Genomic DNA, 14,424 nt, shown 5'->3' with positions numbered 1-14,424 from the left:
TGCCTTCCCAGGCACGTAAGCAGGAAGCTGGCCCAGAAGTAGAGCAGCCGGGACGGGATCCTGCACTGCAATACAGGATGCAGCCATCACAAGCGACAGCTTATCCTGCTGCCCCACAACGCCTGAACATCTCAAGGTCATTGTCTCAGCACCGACTTGCATCCCACAAAGCGGAGCCGTCTCCTCGGGTTTGTGGTGTAGCTTCTGATGATGTCACCTATAATCTCACTTACGGAACATTCACAAAGGCTTTGAAACTTTCACTTATTTGAGAAGCACAGAGGGGAGGGGGAGGGCTCATGCAGTGGGCGTTAGACACAGTGAATTAAGATGCTGGCGCTGTGGGCTGAAGCACCACTTGATGCCCGCATCCTGTACCAGAGTGCTGGTTGAGGACCTGCCACTCTGCTTCTGATCCAGCTTCCTGATGGGCACCCTGAGAGGCAGTGGATGACGGCTCAGGTTCTTGGGCCCCTGCCACTTACATGGGAGACTTGGATGGAGTTCCAGGTCCCTGGCTTCAGCCTGGCCTGCACCTGGCTGTTGCAGGTATTTGGAGAGTGGATGGGTGGATAGATCTCTCTCTCTCCCTCTGTGTGTTTCTGCCTCAAGTAAATACACTTAAAAAAAAAAAAAAAAGATTTTATTTATATGAGAGGTAGAGTTACAGAAGTGAGAGGGAGAAACAGAGAGAAAGGTCTTCCATCTTCTGGTTCACTCCCCAAATGGCTGCAATGGCCGGAGCTGAGCCAATCTGAAGCCAGGAGCCAGAAGCTTCTTCTGGGTCTCCCATGCAGGTGTAGGGGCCCAAGTGCTTAGGCCATCTTCCACTGCTTTCCCAGGCCGTAGCAGAGAGCTGGATCGGAAGAGGAGCAGCCGGGATTCGAACCAGCTTCCATTTGGGATGCCGACACCACAGGCAGAGGATTAACCTATTGCACCACAGCACTGGCCCCAGATACATTTTTAAAAACATTTTGTTTTAAATACATTGAAACACTTGCATCCTGTATTAGCGTGTCAGAGTGTCTGGGTTCAAGTCCTGGCTGCGGTTCCAATTCCTACTACAGTGCACCCTGGGGAGACAGTGATGATGGCCCACGTGCTTGGGTCCATACCACCTATGTGGGAGACCCAGATGGAGTTCTGGGCTCCCAGCTTCAGCCTGACCCAGCCCTTGCTGTTGCCAGTATTTGGGGCGTGAACCAGCATATGGAATCTCTTTCAAAATGAAATGAAAATGAAAATTCTAAGATAGAGACATCAGCATGCTCCTGTCCCCTAGCTCACTTTACAAATGCGTGCAACCACCAGGCCTAGGGTGGAGTGACAGCCCTGGAATATAATCTTGGTCTCCCGTACAGGTGGCAGGAACCCAACTACTTGAGCCTTCACCACTGCCTCCCAAGGTTTGCAAGAAACAGAGTCAGAGCGGCCGGCGCCGTGGCTCACTAGGCTAATCCTCCACCTAGCGGCGCCGGCACACCGGGTTCTAGTCCCGGTCGGGGTGCCGGATTCTGTCCCGGTTGCCCCTCTTCCAGGCCAGCTCTCTGCTGTGGCCAGGGAGTGCAGTGGAGGATGGCCCAGGTGCTTGGGCCCTGCACCCCATGGGAGACCAGGAGAAGCACCTGGCTCCTGCCATCGGATCAGCGCGGTGCGCCGGCCGCAGCACGTCGGCCGCGGCGGGCATTGGAGGGTGAACCAACGGCAAAAGGAAGACCTTTCTCTTTGTTTCTCTCTCTCTCACTGTCCACTCTGCCTGTCAAAAAAAAAAAAAAAAAAAAGAAAGAAAGAAAGAAACAGAGTCAGGAGCTGGAGCTGGGAATCAGACCCAGACACTCCGGTGTGGGGTGTGGCCACGTGTCTGCTCCCCATTGAGGCTTTCTTGGTTTAATTCAGGCCATCTTCTGCTGCCTTCCCAGGGCCTTTAGCAGAGAGCTAGATCAGAAATTGAGCATTCGGGACTTGAAATGGTGCTCGTGTGGGATGCTGCATCACAGGTGGTGGCTTACCCCACTGTGCTACAACACTGCCCCCGGCCCCCGGTAAGGTGTGTACGAGAGTAGAAGGCACAGAGTGCAAAATAAGAGTGGAATCTGGGCCTCCAACTTGCCGTGGGTAAGACGCAAAGACGAGCCTGTTCCCACAGAGCAGGCGACTCTTCGCGCACAGCCCAGAGGGCAAAACAAGCACCGCAGCCAGAGGCAGATTAGGGACCCACCTGCAGGGGGCACGCAGGGCAGTGGGTGGACCAGTGACTACGGCTGCCCTCGTGTGTTCTCGGTGGGAGCGTCTGTTATCCTGGGTTTTGCCACTGGGAGTTGGTGTGGGGCAGGCCTCACCACAGGGGCCCTTTCCACATCTGTACCTGTTGCAGTCTCCAGGAACCAGACCTGCAGCTAACGCCTGCACGAGGTGCCCGTTTTGCAGATCTTAGGCAGGAGTGAGTGTAATTCCACGTGGGAAGAACGTGGCAGGCTGGTACACCGTAGCCCCCTAGTGTGCCGTGATTCCCAGAATTCGCGTCCTATGCTGCGTCCTCCCATTTTTACTCCAGGTTTGCCCACACGACTTGTTCTGGCCACCGGGATTCTTACAAGCTTGAGACAAGAAGAGGCTCGGTAAATGGTGGGCACACAGCCTCCTGCTGTTGTCGCCCCCAGTGTGAACCCTGGGAACCTGTCCCGTTGGCAATGAAGTGTGAGGCCCACAAACGGGCGCAGAAGACAACTTCAGCACAGTTTATTGAAAAAGTGAAGAAACGGAAGCTCAAACACCTGACAGAGCAGGACTGGCAGAGGGGTGTGAGCAGAGCTCCCTCTCCCCTCCAGCCTGGCTGGGACACCACTGGGCACGGAATTCCTCCCAGAACTTCTCAGTGGTCCCCTGGAAGAAGGGCTGAGACCGGCCGGAGCTGCCCCAGGAGAGGGCTGGAACCCCTCCCCTCCGACTTCGCTGTAACCCAGGAGTGATCACTTTAGGTGCGGAATTCCCCTCAGCAAACCCTCTGGACAATACTGGTCATCAAGGCTTTTACCTTTCGGAGAGGCAAGGCGCTCCTTCAGTTCAGGGCAGAGCCCTGCGGGGCAGCGTGTCACTCGCTCCAGCCGCTGAGTTCAGGCGAGGGCACCGTGGCTGAGGCACAGACCAGCGGCTGCTGCTTCCAGGCCCGCTTCCTTGTGCCGCTGCACATGCAGTTTCCTGTAAAACTTCGCATTTTCTTCGGCCTTCCTACACACATGGGCTAATATCTACCTGGCTGTCTTAACACTGTGACGGAGCCCCAGCCGTCTGGCCAGGCCAAGCAGAGTGCCTCCAGAGATGGCTGGTCGGAGGGGCTTGCCGTCACCCAAGAGCTCAGCCGTGAGAGAGCGAGCAGCAGTGAGCGTGCCAGCCAGGTCTGGTGAGAGCACACCTCAGTAAGGAACTGAAAGCCTGGTCTTTTAGAGAGACTGGGATGGGCTCTGTGCTCTTCCTCCCTGCCCAGGGGTCACAGGATTGTGAGAACCAGTGTTGTCGTCGCAAGTTTGGGTTGCTTTGTTTCCTACTAGTAAGTGACTGCAACACGTCATCCCCCTTCACAGCAGCCCTCCATGTCACTTCCTGGCGTCCCTGACCCACCCCCTCTCCTCCTGGCTGGATCCCACTGTCCAGGTGGCTCTGTAGACACAACTTAGGTGTGAAGGGGGCTGAAGACAATGGGAAGTGCTACAGGAAAAGAATTCTCGTGTGATGGCACAGCAGGTCTCGCCCCTGCCCACAACCTTGTTAGGTGGGTGCCAGGCTCTCCTGGGGGCAGCTTAGAGGCGGCTGCACCATGACGCTCTGGGAGGAACTTCAGCAATGCCACGCCCAGGAAGACTTCCCCAGCCATGGCCCAGAGAGGAGACGGAGGCCCACACCCACACCCCTAGGAGACTGGGTTCTTTGCTGCAGGTGAATTTTTTTTTTTTTTTTTTTTTTGACAGGGTGGACAGTGAGAGAGAGAGAAACAGAGAGAAAGGTCTTCCTTTTTGCCATTGGTTCACCCTCCAATGGCCACCGTGGCTGGTGCGCTGCGGCCGGCGCACCGCGCCGATCTGATGGCAGGAGCCAGGTACCTATCCTGGTCTCCCATGGGGTGCAGGGCCCAAGCACTTGGGCCATCCTCCACTGCACTCCCTAGCCACAGCAGAGAGCTGGCTTGGAAGAGGGGCAACCGGGACAGAATCCGGCGCCCCGACCAGGACTAGAACCCCGTGTGCCAGCGCCGCTAGGTGGAGGATTAGCCTAGTGAGCCGCGGCGCCGGCGTGAATTCTCTTTCTTAAACCTTGCTACTTTCTTGCATCTCAATTCTTTCTGGCGTGAAGACAACACCTCCAGGGCCTCAACTCCAACAGCTCACGACTCTGCCCCTGCAGGTGCCTCCTCGCCCTTCCTTGTTCTTTTGGGCAACCCTGCCCCCATCTCGCGCTCCCTCCTGCTTTGTTGCCCTTGGGTTAAAGCTGCGTGTCGTCTGCCTCATGCCTTCTCCAAAGCGGCCCACGGGGCCACAACGCCTGGGCCCCCTGTGGCTGGGAGACCTCCATGGGCGTCCTGGCCCCCTGCACCCATCCTGTCTGGATGAGCAACACTCGTTCCTCCATGCTCACTTCCAACCGAGAAGAGAACTTCCCAGACCTCCCTCAACGCCCCCTTCGCCTTTCCAGGAGCTGCCCGTCAGCTTCCCTTTATACTGGGGTGAGTCACCCCTGGACCACGACCAGCGCCCCACCCCGTCCCTCCAGCGGACATCCCATTGGTGAACAAATGTGGTCCCAGCAGGGTACATGGGGGTTTGGAGGTGGGACGTCTGGGATTGGGATTGGACTGGATCCTCTTTGTAAGAGGCCATGCAGACCAGGCCTGGATCTAGGCGATGGCCCAGGTCACCCTGGGATTCTGCTGACAGGAACGCCGCCGCCAGAGGCCGAACCAGTGGGGTCCTGAGGACCAGGGGCCTCCAAAACTGAGGGCCAAATCGAACTTCCTTCCTTTGCGATGCCTCAGCCACGAAAAGCTATTATACACAACTTCCACCTGCTGCCTAAAGACCCTTCCTGCGGGGCCGGCGCTGTGGTGCAGTGGGTTAATGCCCTGGCCTGAGGCGCTGGCATCCCACATGGGCGCCGGTTCTAGTCCCGGCTGCTCCTCTTCCGATCCAGCTCTCTGCTACGGCCTGGGAAAGCAGTAGAAGATGGCCCAAGTCCTGGGGCCCCTGCACCCGCATGGGAGACGCGGGAGAAACTCCTGGCTCCTGGTTTCGTATTGTCGCAGCTCCGGCCGTCCGGCCGTTGTGGCCATCTGGGGAGTGAACCAGTGGATAGAAGACCTCTCTGTCTCTACCTGTGGGGAGCAACTCGGACTAGACTGAGTTACTGGAATTAAGACTTATTCTATGCATCTGCTCTCCCACAATATGGCGCTGGGAGAGAAGAAAACAGCTTCTACACAGCTGCCTCCAGTTCAGCCAATAAACTGTAGGACTTGCTCCTGATTGGAGGAGAGCAGCGTACTCGGCGTGTGGGCAGCCGAGTTAGGATTAGCGGAGGAGGACTATAAAGGAGAGAGACGGCATGCACCAGGAACATCTAAGGGGAACATCTAAGGGGAACACCTGTGCAGCCCCCGAGAGAGCCGGCCGGCGGTGTGCCGCTCCCCTGCGCAAGTGGGGAATGTGGCCAGGGGGAACCGCCCTTCCACGGAGGTGGAAGGGACAGTAGCCAACCCGGGAAGAACCAGCAGCAAACCCGGGGAGGGCCGAGCAGACGAAAGAACAGCGCAGGGTCCTGTGTGGTTCCTCCACAAAGACGGGGAGCGACACTACCTCTCTCTGTGACTCTTTCAAATCAATAAAATAAACCTTAAAAAAAAAAAAAAAGACCCTGCTCCCACTGTCCCCCTAGAAGCTGCTGGTTCTCGGCAGCCAGAGCATCAGCCCGCGGTGCTAGGACGCGCGTCCCCGGTGCCCCACAGCACTCTCTCACCCCACCGTCGGTCAGACACGGGTTCTCAGTGAGGACGACTGCCCACCCTCCTCCAGGGTCTGGGTCCCTATGCTGAACCACTTGTTCTCCCTACAGCATTTATTACTTTCGACCACAGCAGCAGTAAGCTGGGGGGTGGGGAGGGATGCGAAGGGGGAAGGGAAATAGAGATCTTTCCAAATGCTGGGGCTGGGCCAGGCGGAAGCCAGGAGCCAGAAACTCACCCCTGTCCTCCCATCTGGGCGGCAGAGACCCAAGTCCCTGGGCCATCCAGGGTATGGATTGGGAGGAAGCCGGAGCTGGGCGTGGCACCCGGGCACCCTGAGCACAGGCACTGCGCTGTGGGCTGCTGGCGTTGCAAGCGGCTCATGCTCACGCGCCGTGTGCCTCTCCTGTCTCTCACTGCAGCATGAGCAGGGGACCTAGTCTGTCTCGTCCTCTGGTGGACAGCAGTGCTCACGGGTGGTGGGTCTGACTGGCGTGGGCTGCCAGGAGCCCTCCCCCCACAGCCTGTAAATACGCTGTTTCTTTGCCAAATACTCCTGTTACCAACTAATGACCTTAAAACAGGGAGGCTGTCTAGGAGCTTCCTGGCAGAGCCCATCTAGTCACAGGATTCCCTAAAAACACAGAACGGGAGAAACGGGGCGAAACTGTGGGACGTATGAAGAGGACCCTGCTAGGAAGGGGTGGGGGCCCGGCCGACGAGGACGCCCTGCAGAAGCCGAGAATGGCCCCTGCTGGTGGCTGGCAACGGGCCCTCACACAACCACGTGGGACTGAGTTTTGCCAGCACCGTGATGACTCCCCCCCATCCTCGACTGCTCTTGAGACTTGGAGAAAAGAAACCACCCAAGTTCACCACACCTCACCAAGAGCTGCACTGTCTCATGCCACTGTATCTGTGGCGGCTTCCTAGGAAGGCTCACTCTCGCAGGTAACTCCCCAGGCCATGCAGAGGCGGCGGCTTGGCACACAGGGAGACCCTCCCCGGGGCCGCTGCCGGGCTGGGGCGGAGGAACGACCCTTCGCCCTCCCTGGATGCTGACTGCGCACCTGGGCGGAAAGGACGGGCGACCCACGCACACCCCGCGCCACCGGGCCGCCTGCAGCGCCTGGTCCGGCAGAGCCACACATAGACGATGCGGGCAGAGATCCCCACATTGCCCCCCTGCAAGGCTGGACTGGTGGCCCTGCCTCCCAGCCTCTCGCCCCTGGCAGGTTGAGGCACAGGGACCCAGATGTCACGAGGTTTTCTGAGAAAACAGCCTGCAAAGCAGAGCCCGGCACACGGGAAAGGGGGCTCCGCGGGGTGGCCTCTGCAGACCCCTCAATGCCCGGGGTCCCCGCCGGCTCCTCAGCCGGACACGCGCCGCCGTGGCCGCCCAGCTCGACCCCGCCCCGAGAGGCCGAGGCTTTCCGGAGGACACGCCGCGGGCGGCCCCGGCCGCGCCGTTCCAGCCGCCCCTCACCACTGGGGCCGCGCCCCATCTGAGTCCGGGAGCCGCGACCCGGGCCTCCCCGCGGGGCCGCGGGGCGGTCCAGGCCCGGGTGGCCGGCACCTTCGGGCTCCGGGGGGCTGGGCGCGGAGGCCTCCTCAGGCTGGTTCCTCAGAGGCTCGCAGCAGGTCGCCCGGCCGGGGGAGACGACGGCGAAGCGGACCCACGTGGACGCCACACAGCGGGGACCGCCCGGGCGAGGCGTAGCTGCCCGCACAAAGCTTCCCGCGAAACTGACGTCGGAGCCGGGCCCGCCGCGCAGGCGCCGCCCCCGGCCGCACCCCTCCCCCGCGCTCGCCCCGCTCCCCAGCGCGCCGGCGCACTCTCCTCTCCCCCATTGGTCGCTGCGCGGCGGCGCGCGCCAGCCGGCGCACGGCGCGCCTCGCGATTGGCTGGGCAGCGGCGGGCCGGGGGGTGTGTCCCGCGCCGCGCCCCGCCCCTCGGCTCGGCTCGCGGTGGTGCGCGCGGCGGCGACGGCGGCGGCGGCGGCGCGTGGCAGGTCCGGCGGGCGCGAGGTGGCGGCGACGGCGGCGGCGGCCCGAGCCCGGCCCAGCCTCGTCCCGCCCGGAGCCCGCCCGGCCCCGGCCCCGACCCCGGCCCGCCCGGGCGCGCCGTGGCCTCGCCTCGGCCCGGTGTCTCCCGAGGGAGCGGCGCTGCCGGCCGAGAGCGCAGGCCCGGCCATGACCGACTTCAAATTGGGCATCGTGCGGCTCGGCCGGGTGGCCGGGAAGGTGAGCGGCGCGGAGCCCGCGGCTGGGCCCGGCCCGCCCGCCCTGGCCTCTGCGCGGGGCCCGGGGCGGGGGCGGTTGTGCGGGCTGCGGCCAGGGCGGGGGCGCCGGCCCCGGAGGGGCGCCGGCGGGGCGGGGGCGCTGCGCGGGCCCGGCTGCGGGGCCTCGCTCCGGTGCAGGCCGCCTCTTGAAGTCGGTGGGGCGCGCCCCTTGCCGCCTTCGCCGGGGCCCGGTCTAGGACCAGGGCCGGAGATGCGCGCCCGTGCCCGGGCCGCGTTCGTCTGGCGCTCTCCCATGTGGGGCTTCCGAACTGGGCCCAGCCCGGCGCCAGGGCTGCACCTGCGGCCGCGCGGTTTGAACACGGCGCCCCTTCCAGGGCAGCGCCACCTCAGTCCTTCTTGCTAGGGGGTCTGATGGGGGCCTCTGAGCTTGCACTGAGCGTGGGCTTCCCCAGCGCAGGACAAGGAAGCCGGAACCCCGGTGTTGGTGAACTCGAGGGCTCCCTCGACTTCTCTCCCCTAGCCCGGCCTCCGCCCTCCACAGGCTGCAGGCGAGGCCTCTGGCACCAGTGGGCCTGGAGGCTTGGCTGTTTCCGCCTTGCAGCAGCCTGGGCCTTACCCTGATGGAAGCCTGGTCCCTATATCCAGGGACTGAGAGGCAGTCTGCATTCAAGTGAAGGTAAAACAGCTCCGATCCTAGGAGAGATCTCGCAGGAGTGAGGCTGGTGTTGTTGGGGGTGTCCCGGGCTCTCCCCTGGAGCTCTGGCCCTCTCCAGGCTGCATTAACGTCCCCAAATCTTTCATCCGGAACATTCCAGGCAGACTGAACTGGAAAAGGGTGATTGGGCGAGCACCTGTGCACCCCTTGCCCAGCTTAACAGACAAATTGAAACCTGGTGTGTACTCTGCCCCTGCTCCAGGGCAGCCCACTAGGTCTGGCCAGCTTTATCGGGGGCGGTCTTGTGTGGGAGGCCTTTGAAGCCAGGTGCCTCCTCCTGTGGCTTTGCTGTGTCTGCCGCACACGCAGTGCTGCAGAGCCAGGCCCCCTGGCTGTAATGAGGCGCAGACCCCAAGTGTAACGCTCTGTAATGTGGTTGATTTGCAGACCAAGTACACGCTGATAGATGAGCAAGACATCCCACTGGTGGAGAGCTACTCCTTCGAGGTAAGGGCGCAGATGGGGTGTTCCCGGGAGGGCCGAGCGGAGTGCAGGTGCTTGGGTCCAAGAGGCCCGGCACGTGGATGTCTGGTGCCAGCCGGTGGAGTCTCCGTGGCCTTTCTGACGCTGGCCTTGGCCGACCTGCACCCTCCCTGGTCGCTGGCTGCTGTTAAATCAACTTTTGTCCTGTTGCTGACAGGTGTCCCTAGTGCAGCTTACCCAGTCCTCTCCACGGTCCCAGGTGCTCTGTAAGGAACTTGCCTCCGACCTCTGCGAGTGGTCCCTGGTGCTCTGGCCACAGGGCCCCACAGTTCTGCAGGAGCTCCTTCTCCAGGGTGTCCCTTTCTCACGGGATCGTGGGGGGTTTTTATTGGTGGGAAATTGTCTCTGCGCCCATAGAACTTCACAAATAATTGCTTATGAGTGAGGGTTTTTTTTAAGGTTATTTAAAATTTATTTGAAAGGCAGCATTAGAAAGGGAGAGACAGAGACAGATCCTCCATCCTCTGGGCCAGGCTGAAGCCAGGAGCTTCTTGTGGGTCTCCCACGTGGGTGCAGGGACCCAAGCACTTGGGCCATCTTCTGCTACTTCCCCAGGCCATTAGCAGGGAGCTGGATCAGAAGTAGACCAGCCAGGACTAGAATCTGCGCTTCTATGGGATACTGGCCCCACAGGTGGTGGTTGAACTTGCCACGCACAGTGCCGGCCGCTAGTGTGAGCGTTTCTTGTGTGAGTGAAAGGTGGAGTGGTTGAGGGGGCATAGCTGGCCTCTGCATCCACAGACACCCAGGTCCCAGAAACGGGCTGGGCCCTGTCTTCCGGCTTTTTTGTTTCATTCGATTATTCTAAGAGGGATCTGGAAATTGGAGGATTTTACCAATCCTTTCCTTGTTCTTTTCAGGCCCGCATGGAAGTAGATGCAGACGGAAATGGTGCTAAGATATTCGCATACGCCTTTGACAAGAACCGAGGCAGGGGATCGGGCAGGCTCCTTCACGAGCTGCTGTGGTGGGTGTTCTCGCGCTGTGCTGGTCTCCCCCTCGGCCCTGTGTGACCCTCACCTTCCCCGAGTCAGTGGCCCGTTGTCTGTGCCTGGTGCCTCCTGTGGTACAGGAATGTGGACGACTGCCTTCCGCTTTGCCCAGCACTCCGTCCACAGACAAAGCGCCTCACGCCCCAGGACAGGCTCTGCGGGGGGGGGGGGGGGGGGTCCTGCGCTCTGCCCCGGCTCTCCTGGGGCGCCTCGGCGGGGTGTGAAGGGGCAGCTCACTGGGGAAGTTAACTGCCGCCTCGGTGTGCATGATGGGATGCTGGTGTCTGGGACCTCTCGCTGAGGAACTGTTTGTAGGCTGTCTGGGTCTGGTTCGGGGTATCGTTCTTGGCTCTGTGGGTCCAGCTCTTAGATTTTGGATGTCAGGCAGTCCCTGTCCTGTTGGAGCCACAGGCATCCTCGCTTGGGTTCCCCTGGATAGCTTTCCAGCTGGACTCTGGTGCTGAGCCAGACACGCTGTAACCAGAAGGTTGTTCCCTAGGGAGCGGCACCGGGGCGGTGTGGCCCCCGGGTTCCAGGTGGTGCATCTCAACGCTGTGACCGTGGACAACCGCCTGGACAACCTGCAGCTGGTGCCGTGGGGCTGGCGGCCCAGAGCCGAAGAGACCTCCAGCAAACAAAGGTGGGTCGTCCTGGGGCGGATGGTGCCAGCAGAGGCCTTGGAGGGCTGTGCTCCTGTGTGCCCTGACGCTTCTGTGGCTTTGGGGACCTTGGTTATTCTCCCCAGTGTGGGGTCTGTTGAAGGTGTGGAAGGGTCTGCGTGATTACTGCTTTGGCTTCATCCGACAGCTGGCCCTGGGAACGTCCCTTTAGCTGAAGTGACAAAACGGGAGAAGTGCAGAGCCTGTCCCAGGGCCCCTCCCAGAGCGTAGGTGAGCCTTTCTGTTGTACTCTTCTGCTAAGTGGTGATTTCAAGGAAGCAGAACGCCGGAGCAGAGGCTTGGCCCATCGCTTCCGCCTCCCTGTGGTTCTGCAAACAGGCTTCCCACCTGGGAGGGCAGTCCCTGCTGCCCCAGGACGGCTCCGCTTGAGCTTTGTGGAGCCCTGGGGAGGAGCTGGATTCGGCCAGGGAGTCCTGGGCTGTCCGGGCCTCTGCAGCCCTTGCTGGTGTTGGCAGTGCTGGCCATCCTGGCACATTGTTGTTGGTTGTCGCTAAGGCTCAGTGTGTTGGGCTTGGTGATGGACAGCAGAGGTGGGTGATCTTTGCAGTAGTCACCTTCAGGTCACACCGAGCCCGATGCAGTGGAGGTAGAAGGGAGACTGCTGCTAGCCTCGGTTGGTCCCCAGGCCTGCAGAGGGTTACCCCCAAGTTGCTCCTGCTCTCAGGGCACCCTGCAGACTGCACCCTCGCTGCTGCTTCACTGGGCAGGGCAGGGGCAGGGGCAGAGCCTACGCATGTCAGGCAGCCGGGGTTTGGCTGATGGTTTTGCCCTCTCTAATATTAGAGGCGTTAAAGGTTGAGAGTGAGTGTTCTCCCATCTCAATGCCCAGATAGTGAAGTAGGATTTATATCCTTTTGGGAATTCTGTTAGTCTGGACTCTGCTCGCAAGAAACTAAGCTCAGTATGTGGAGAGCCAGGGCTGCCTGGGAGCTTCAGCCTGGCTTACCAGCTTGCACGGAGGGAGGCTCCAGGTCCATTCTGGTGGGCTGGCTTCCAGTCGCTCTTTTACCCTGGAGCGGGGGTGGGACGGGGTCTTTGAGCAGAGGGAACCAGGGTGAGGCAGTTGTGACACTTGCTCATCCCAGGTGAGCGCTGGTTCAGGCCCCGGCTGCTCCACTTCTGATCCAGCTCCCTACGAAAGCATCCAGGAGAGAGCGGACAGTGGTCCGACCGCTTAAGTCCCTGCCTGGCTTTTGTGGCCACATCGGGGGTGAACTTGCAGATCTTTCTCTGTAACTGCCTTTCAAAACATTAGAACCAAAAGGGAAACCAGGGCTGTGTTATCTGCAGGAAGGGTGACGGGGTGCTGGGCAGCAGAACCAGCGTCCCTGGTGTTCCCCCTCAGCCGTCCCGCTAACATGGGATGTGCCGTCCTCCCGCCGCCCACCACTAGCACTGCTCTGGCCAGCCTCTGGCTGGGTATCAGGTCTTCTCCTTTGTTGCCGGTAACGCTTGTTTGGAAAGGGGCGGCTGCACATGACACTTGCCTGTCTCACAGGACTTCACACTGAAGGCACAAAAAGCAGCCTGTGTTTCCCACATCCTGACCCTTTTCTCTTTTTTTTAAAAAAAATTTAATGTATTATTTATTTGAAAGGCAGAGAGAGCCACCTGCTGGCTCATTCTCCAAATGCCTGAAACAGCTGGGGCTGGGCGGGCCAAAGTCAGGAGCCAAGAACTCATTCCAGGTCTCCCGTGGGGCTGGCAGGAGCTCAGATACTGGAACCAACATCTTCTACCTCCCAGGGTCTGCATTAGCAGGAAGCTGGAAACAGAAGTGAACCTAGGTGCTCCAAAGCTCCCTGCCATTATGCCGCACGAATACCCTGCCTTCCCCCAGTCTGACCCCCGGGGCCACAGCTGTGGGTGAGGGAGCGGCTCCTCAGAGCCCTGCCTGGCCGCGGCCGCCTCGCGCTTGCCACGGCCTGTGTGGTGCAGCAGGTGCCCGTTAGGTCTCAGGTCTTGGTAGAATTCTTCATCTGTATACATGTGGCCTGGTGAAGCGTGAGAGTTTCCAGACGATCTAGGACTGGACTCGACAGGAGCAGGCCTGTGACAAGGACAGGAAAGGGGGCACCTGCTGGGCCATGTTGTGCATGTGTTGTGTGCCTGTCAGTCCAGATACCGGGAGGATATGAGCAAGGCGGAGCAAGACGGGATGAGTGTGTGTGGCGGAGGTGGGATGGGCCAGGGAACAGTCCAGTTGCCGTGGCAAACACGGGCACACCTCTGTCCTGCAGCCCCGTGTGGCCACCTGTGCACTGAGGTGTCTGCTTCTTTCTTTAAGGGAGCAAAGCTTATACTGGCTCGCAATTCAGCAGCTCCCCACGGACCCCATAGAGGAGCAGTTCCCCGTCCTGAATGTGACCCGGTACTATAATGCCAATGGGGACGTGGTGGAGGAGGAGGAGAATTCCTGCACCTACTACGAGTGCCACTACCCGCCCTGCACGGTGATCGAGAAGCAGGTACAGTGTGCTGCCCCGAAGCTGGCTCCTGCCACCTCGTCCTGCCGTCCGTCTAATCCCCTGGGGGCAGGTCTTGTGGCCGTAGACCACCAGGGTCCAGGCCTCCCAGCCTTGGTCAGCGGGCTTTCGTGGGTCCCTTTGGGTTATGAGGTATAGTTTCTGCCCCACACTGCCTCCCAGGCATGACACTGAAGCCACAGGCGTTCTCTGTTCCAGCTCCGGGAGTTCAACATCTGTGGGCGCTGCCAGGTGGCCCGGTACTGTGGCTCCCAGTGCCAGCAGAAGGACTGGCCCGCCCACAAGAAGCACTGTCGGGAGAGGAAGCGTCCCTTCCAGCACGAGCTCGAGCCGGAGCGATGACGGGCGGCAGAGGCGCTGCTCGGCGTGCTTGCTCTTCCAGGCTCCTCGGGCACAGCGGAGAGACTGGTGATCGGACCTGGAGGTGCCCGAGAAGCCAGCGGCCAGCCAGAACAGCCGCCGCGAGACTCCCGGTGTCCCAGGGGTGGGGACGGCGCCCCCAGTGTTGGTCTCTAGCAGAGACATGGAGAGGCTCCCTGGGGTGTCTCATTATTTATATGTTAATATGTTTGTAAACTCATGTACAGTTTTTTTGGGGGGCGGGGCAGTGGGAAGGTTAGAAATGACAAATAGAATCATTTGCTGTGATCTTCAGATGGCAAAGGGTCAGACCACATGTCTGAAAATCGTCCTAGCCGAAGTCTGTCTCCCGGGCGACAGGAGCCCACGGGAGCCCACGGCGCAGCCTGCGTGGGAGTCGGGGCCAGAGGGCGAAGTAAAGGGTGGAATCATCCAGCGTCTCGGACTCTCTGCTCCGCTCCTCGCCCTGTGGA

General features: G+C 60.5%; 1 protein-coding gene across 2 annotated transcripts; it reads left to right on the top strand.

Moving 5' to 3' along the window:
* Window positions 1–7,967: 7,967 nt before the first annotated feature.
* ZMYND19 (zinc finger MYND-type containing 19) lies at window positions 7,968–14,384 on the top strand. 2 transcript variants are annotated; one of them, XM_051838881.2, is made up of 6 exons: window positions 7,968–8,236; window positions 9,338–9,397; window positions 10,294–10,400; window positions 10,925–11,065; window positions 13,393–13,573; window positions 13,790–14,384. In XM_051838881.2, the coding sequence occupies exons 1-6, from the start codon at window positions 8,186–8,188 to the stop codon at window positions 13,931–13,933; spliced, it is 684 nt and encodes a 227-aa protein (XP_051694841.1). In that variant the 5' UTR covers window positions 7,968–8,185; the 3' UTR covers window positions 13,934–14,384. The 2 variants fall into 2 exon arrangements, with proteins under 2 accessions (XP_051694841.1, XP_051694842.1); XM_051838882.2 differs by lacking the exon at window positions 7,968–8,236 and adding an exon at window positions 8,564–8,911.
* The last annotated feature ends 40 nt before the right edge of the window (window positions 14,385–14,424 follow it).

Source organism: Oryctolagus cuniculus, chromosome 1 (genome assembly GCF_964237555.1).
Source record: "Oryctolagus cuniculus chromosome 1, mOryCun1.1, whole genome shotgun sequence".
In the NCBI taxonomy this organism is placed as follows: domain Eukaryota; kingdom Metazoa; phylum Chordata; class Mammalia; order Lagomorpha; family Leporidae; genus Oryctolagus; species Oryctolagus cuniculus.
Note: the sequence above shows the minus strand (reverse complement) of the source record. Positions and strands in the feature narration are given on the sequence as shown.

Excerpts from the sequence above, each read along its gene's own strand:
- ZMYND19 (XM_051838881.2), top strand. The coding sequence starts at position 8,186 with ATGACCGACTTCAAATTGGGCATCGTGCGGCTCGGCCGGGTGGCCGGG. Across the intron at positions 9,398-10,293 it reads TGGAGAGCTACTCCTTCGAG|GCCCGCATGGAAGTAGATGC; the intron begins GTAAGGGCGCAG and ends TGTTCTTTTCAG. Across the intron at positions 13,574-13,789 it reads GCACGGTGATCGAGAAGCAG|CTCCGGGAGTTCAACATCTG; the intron begins GTACAGTGTGCT and ends TCTCTGTTCCAG.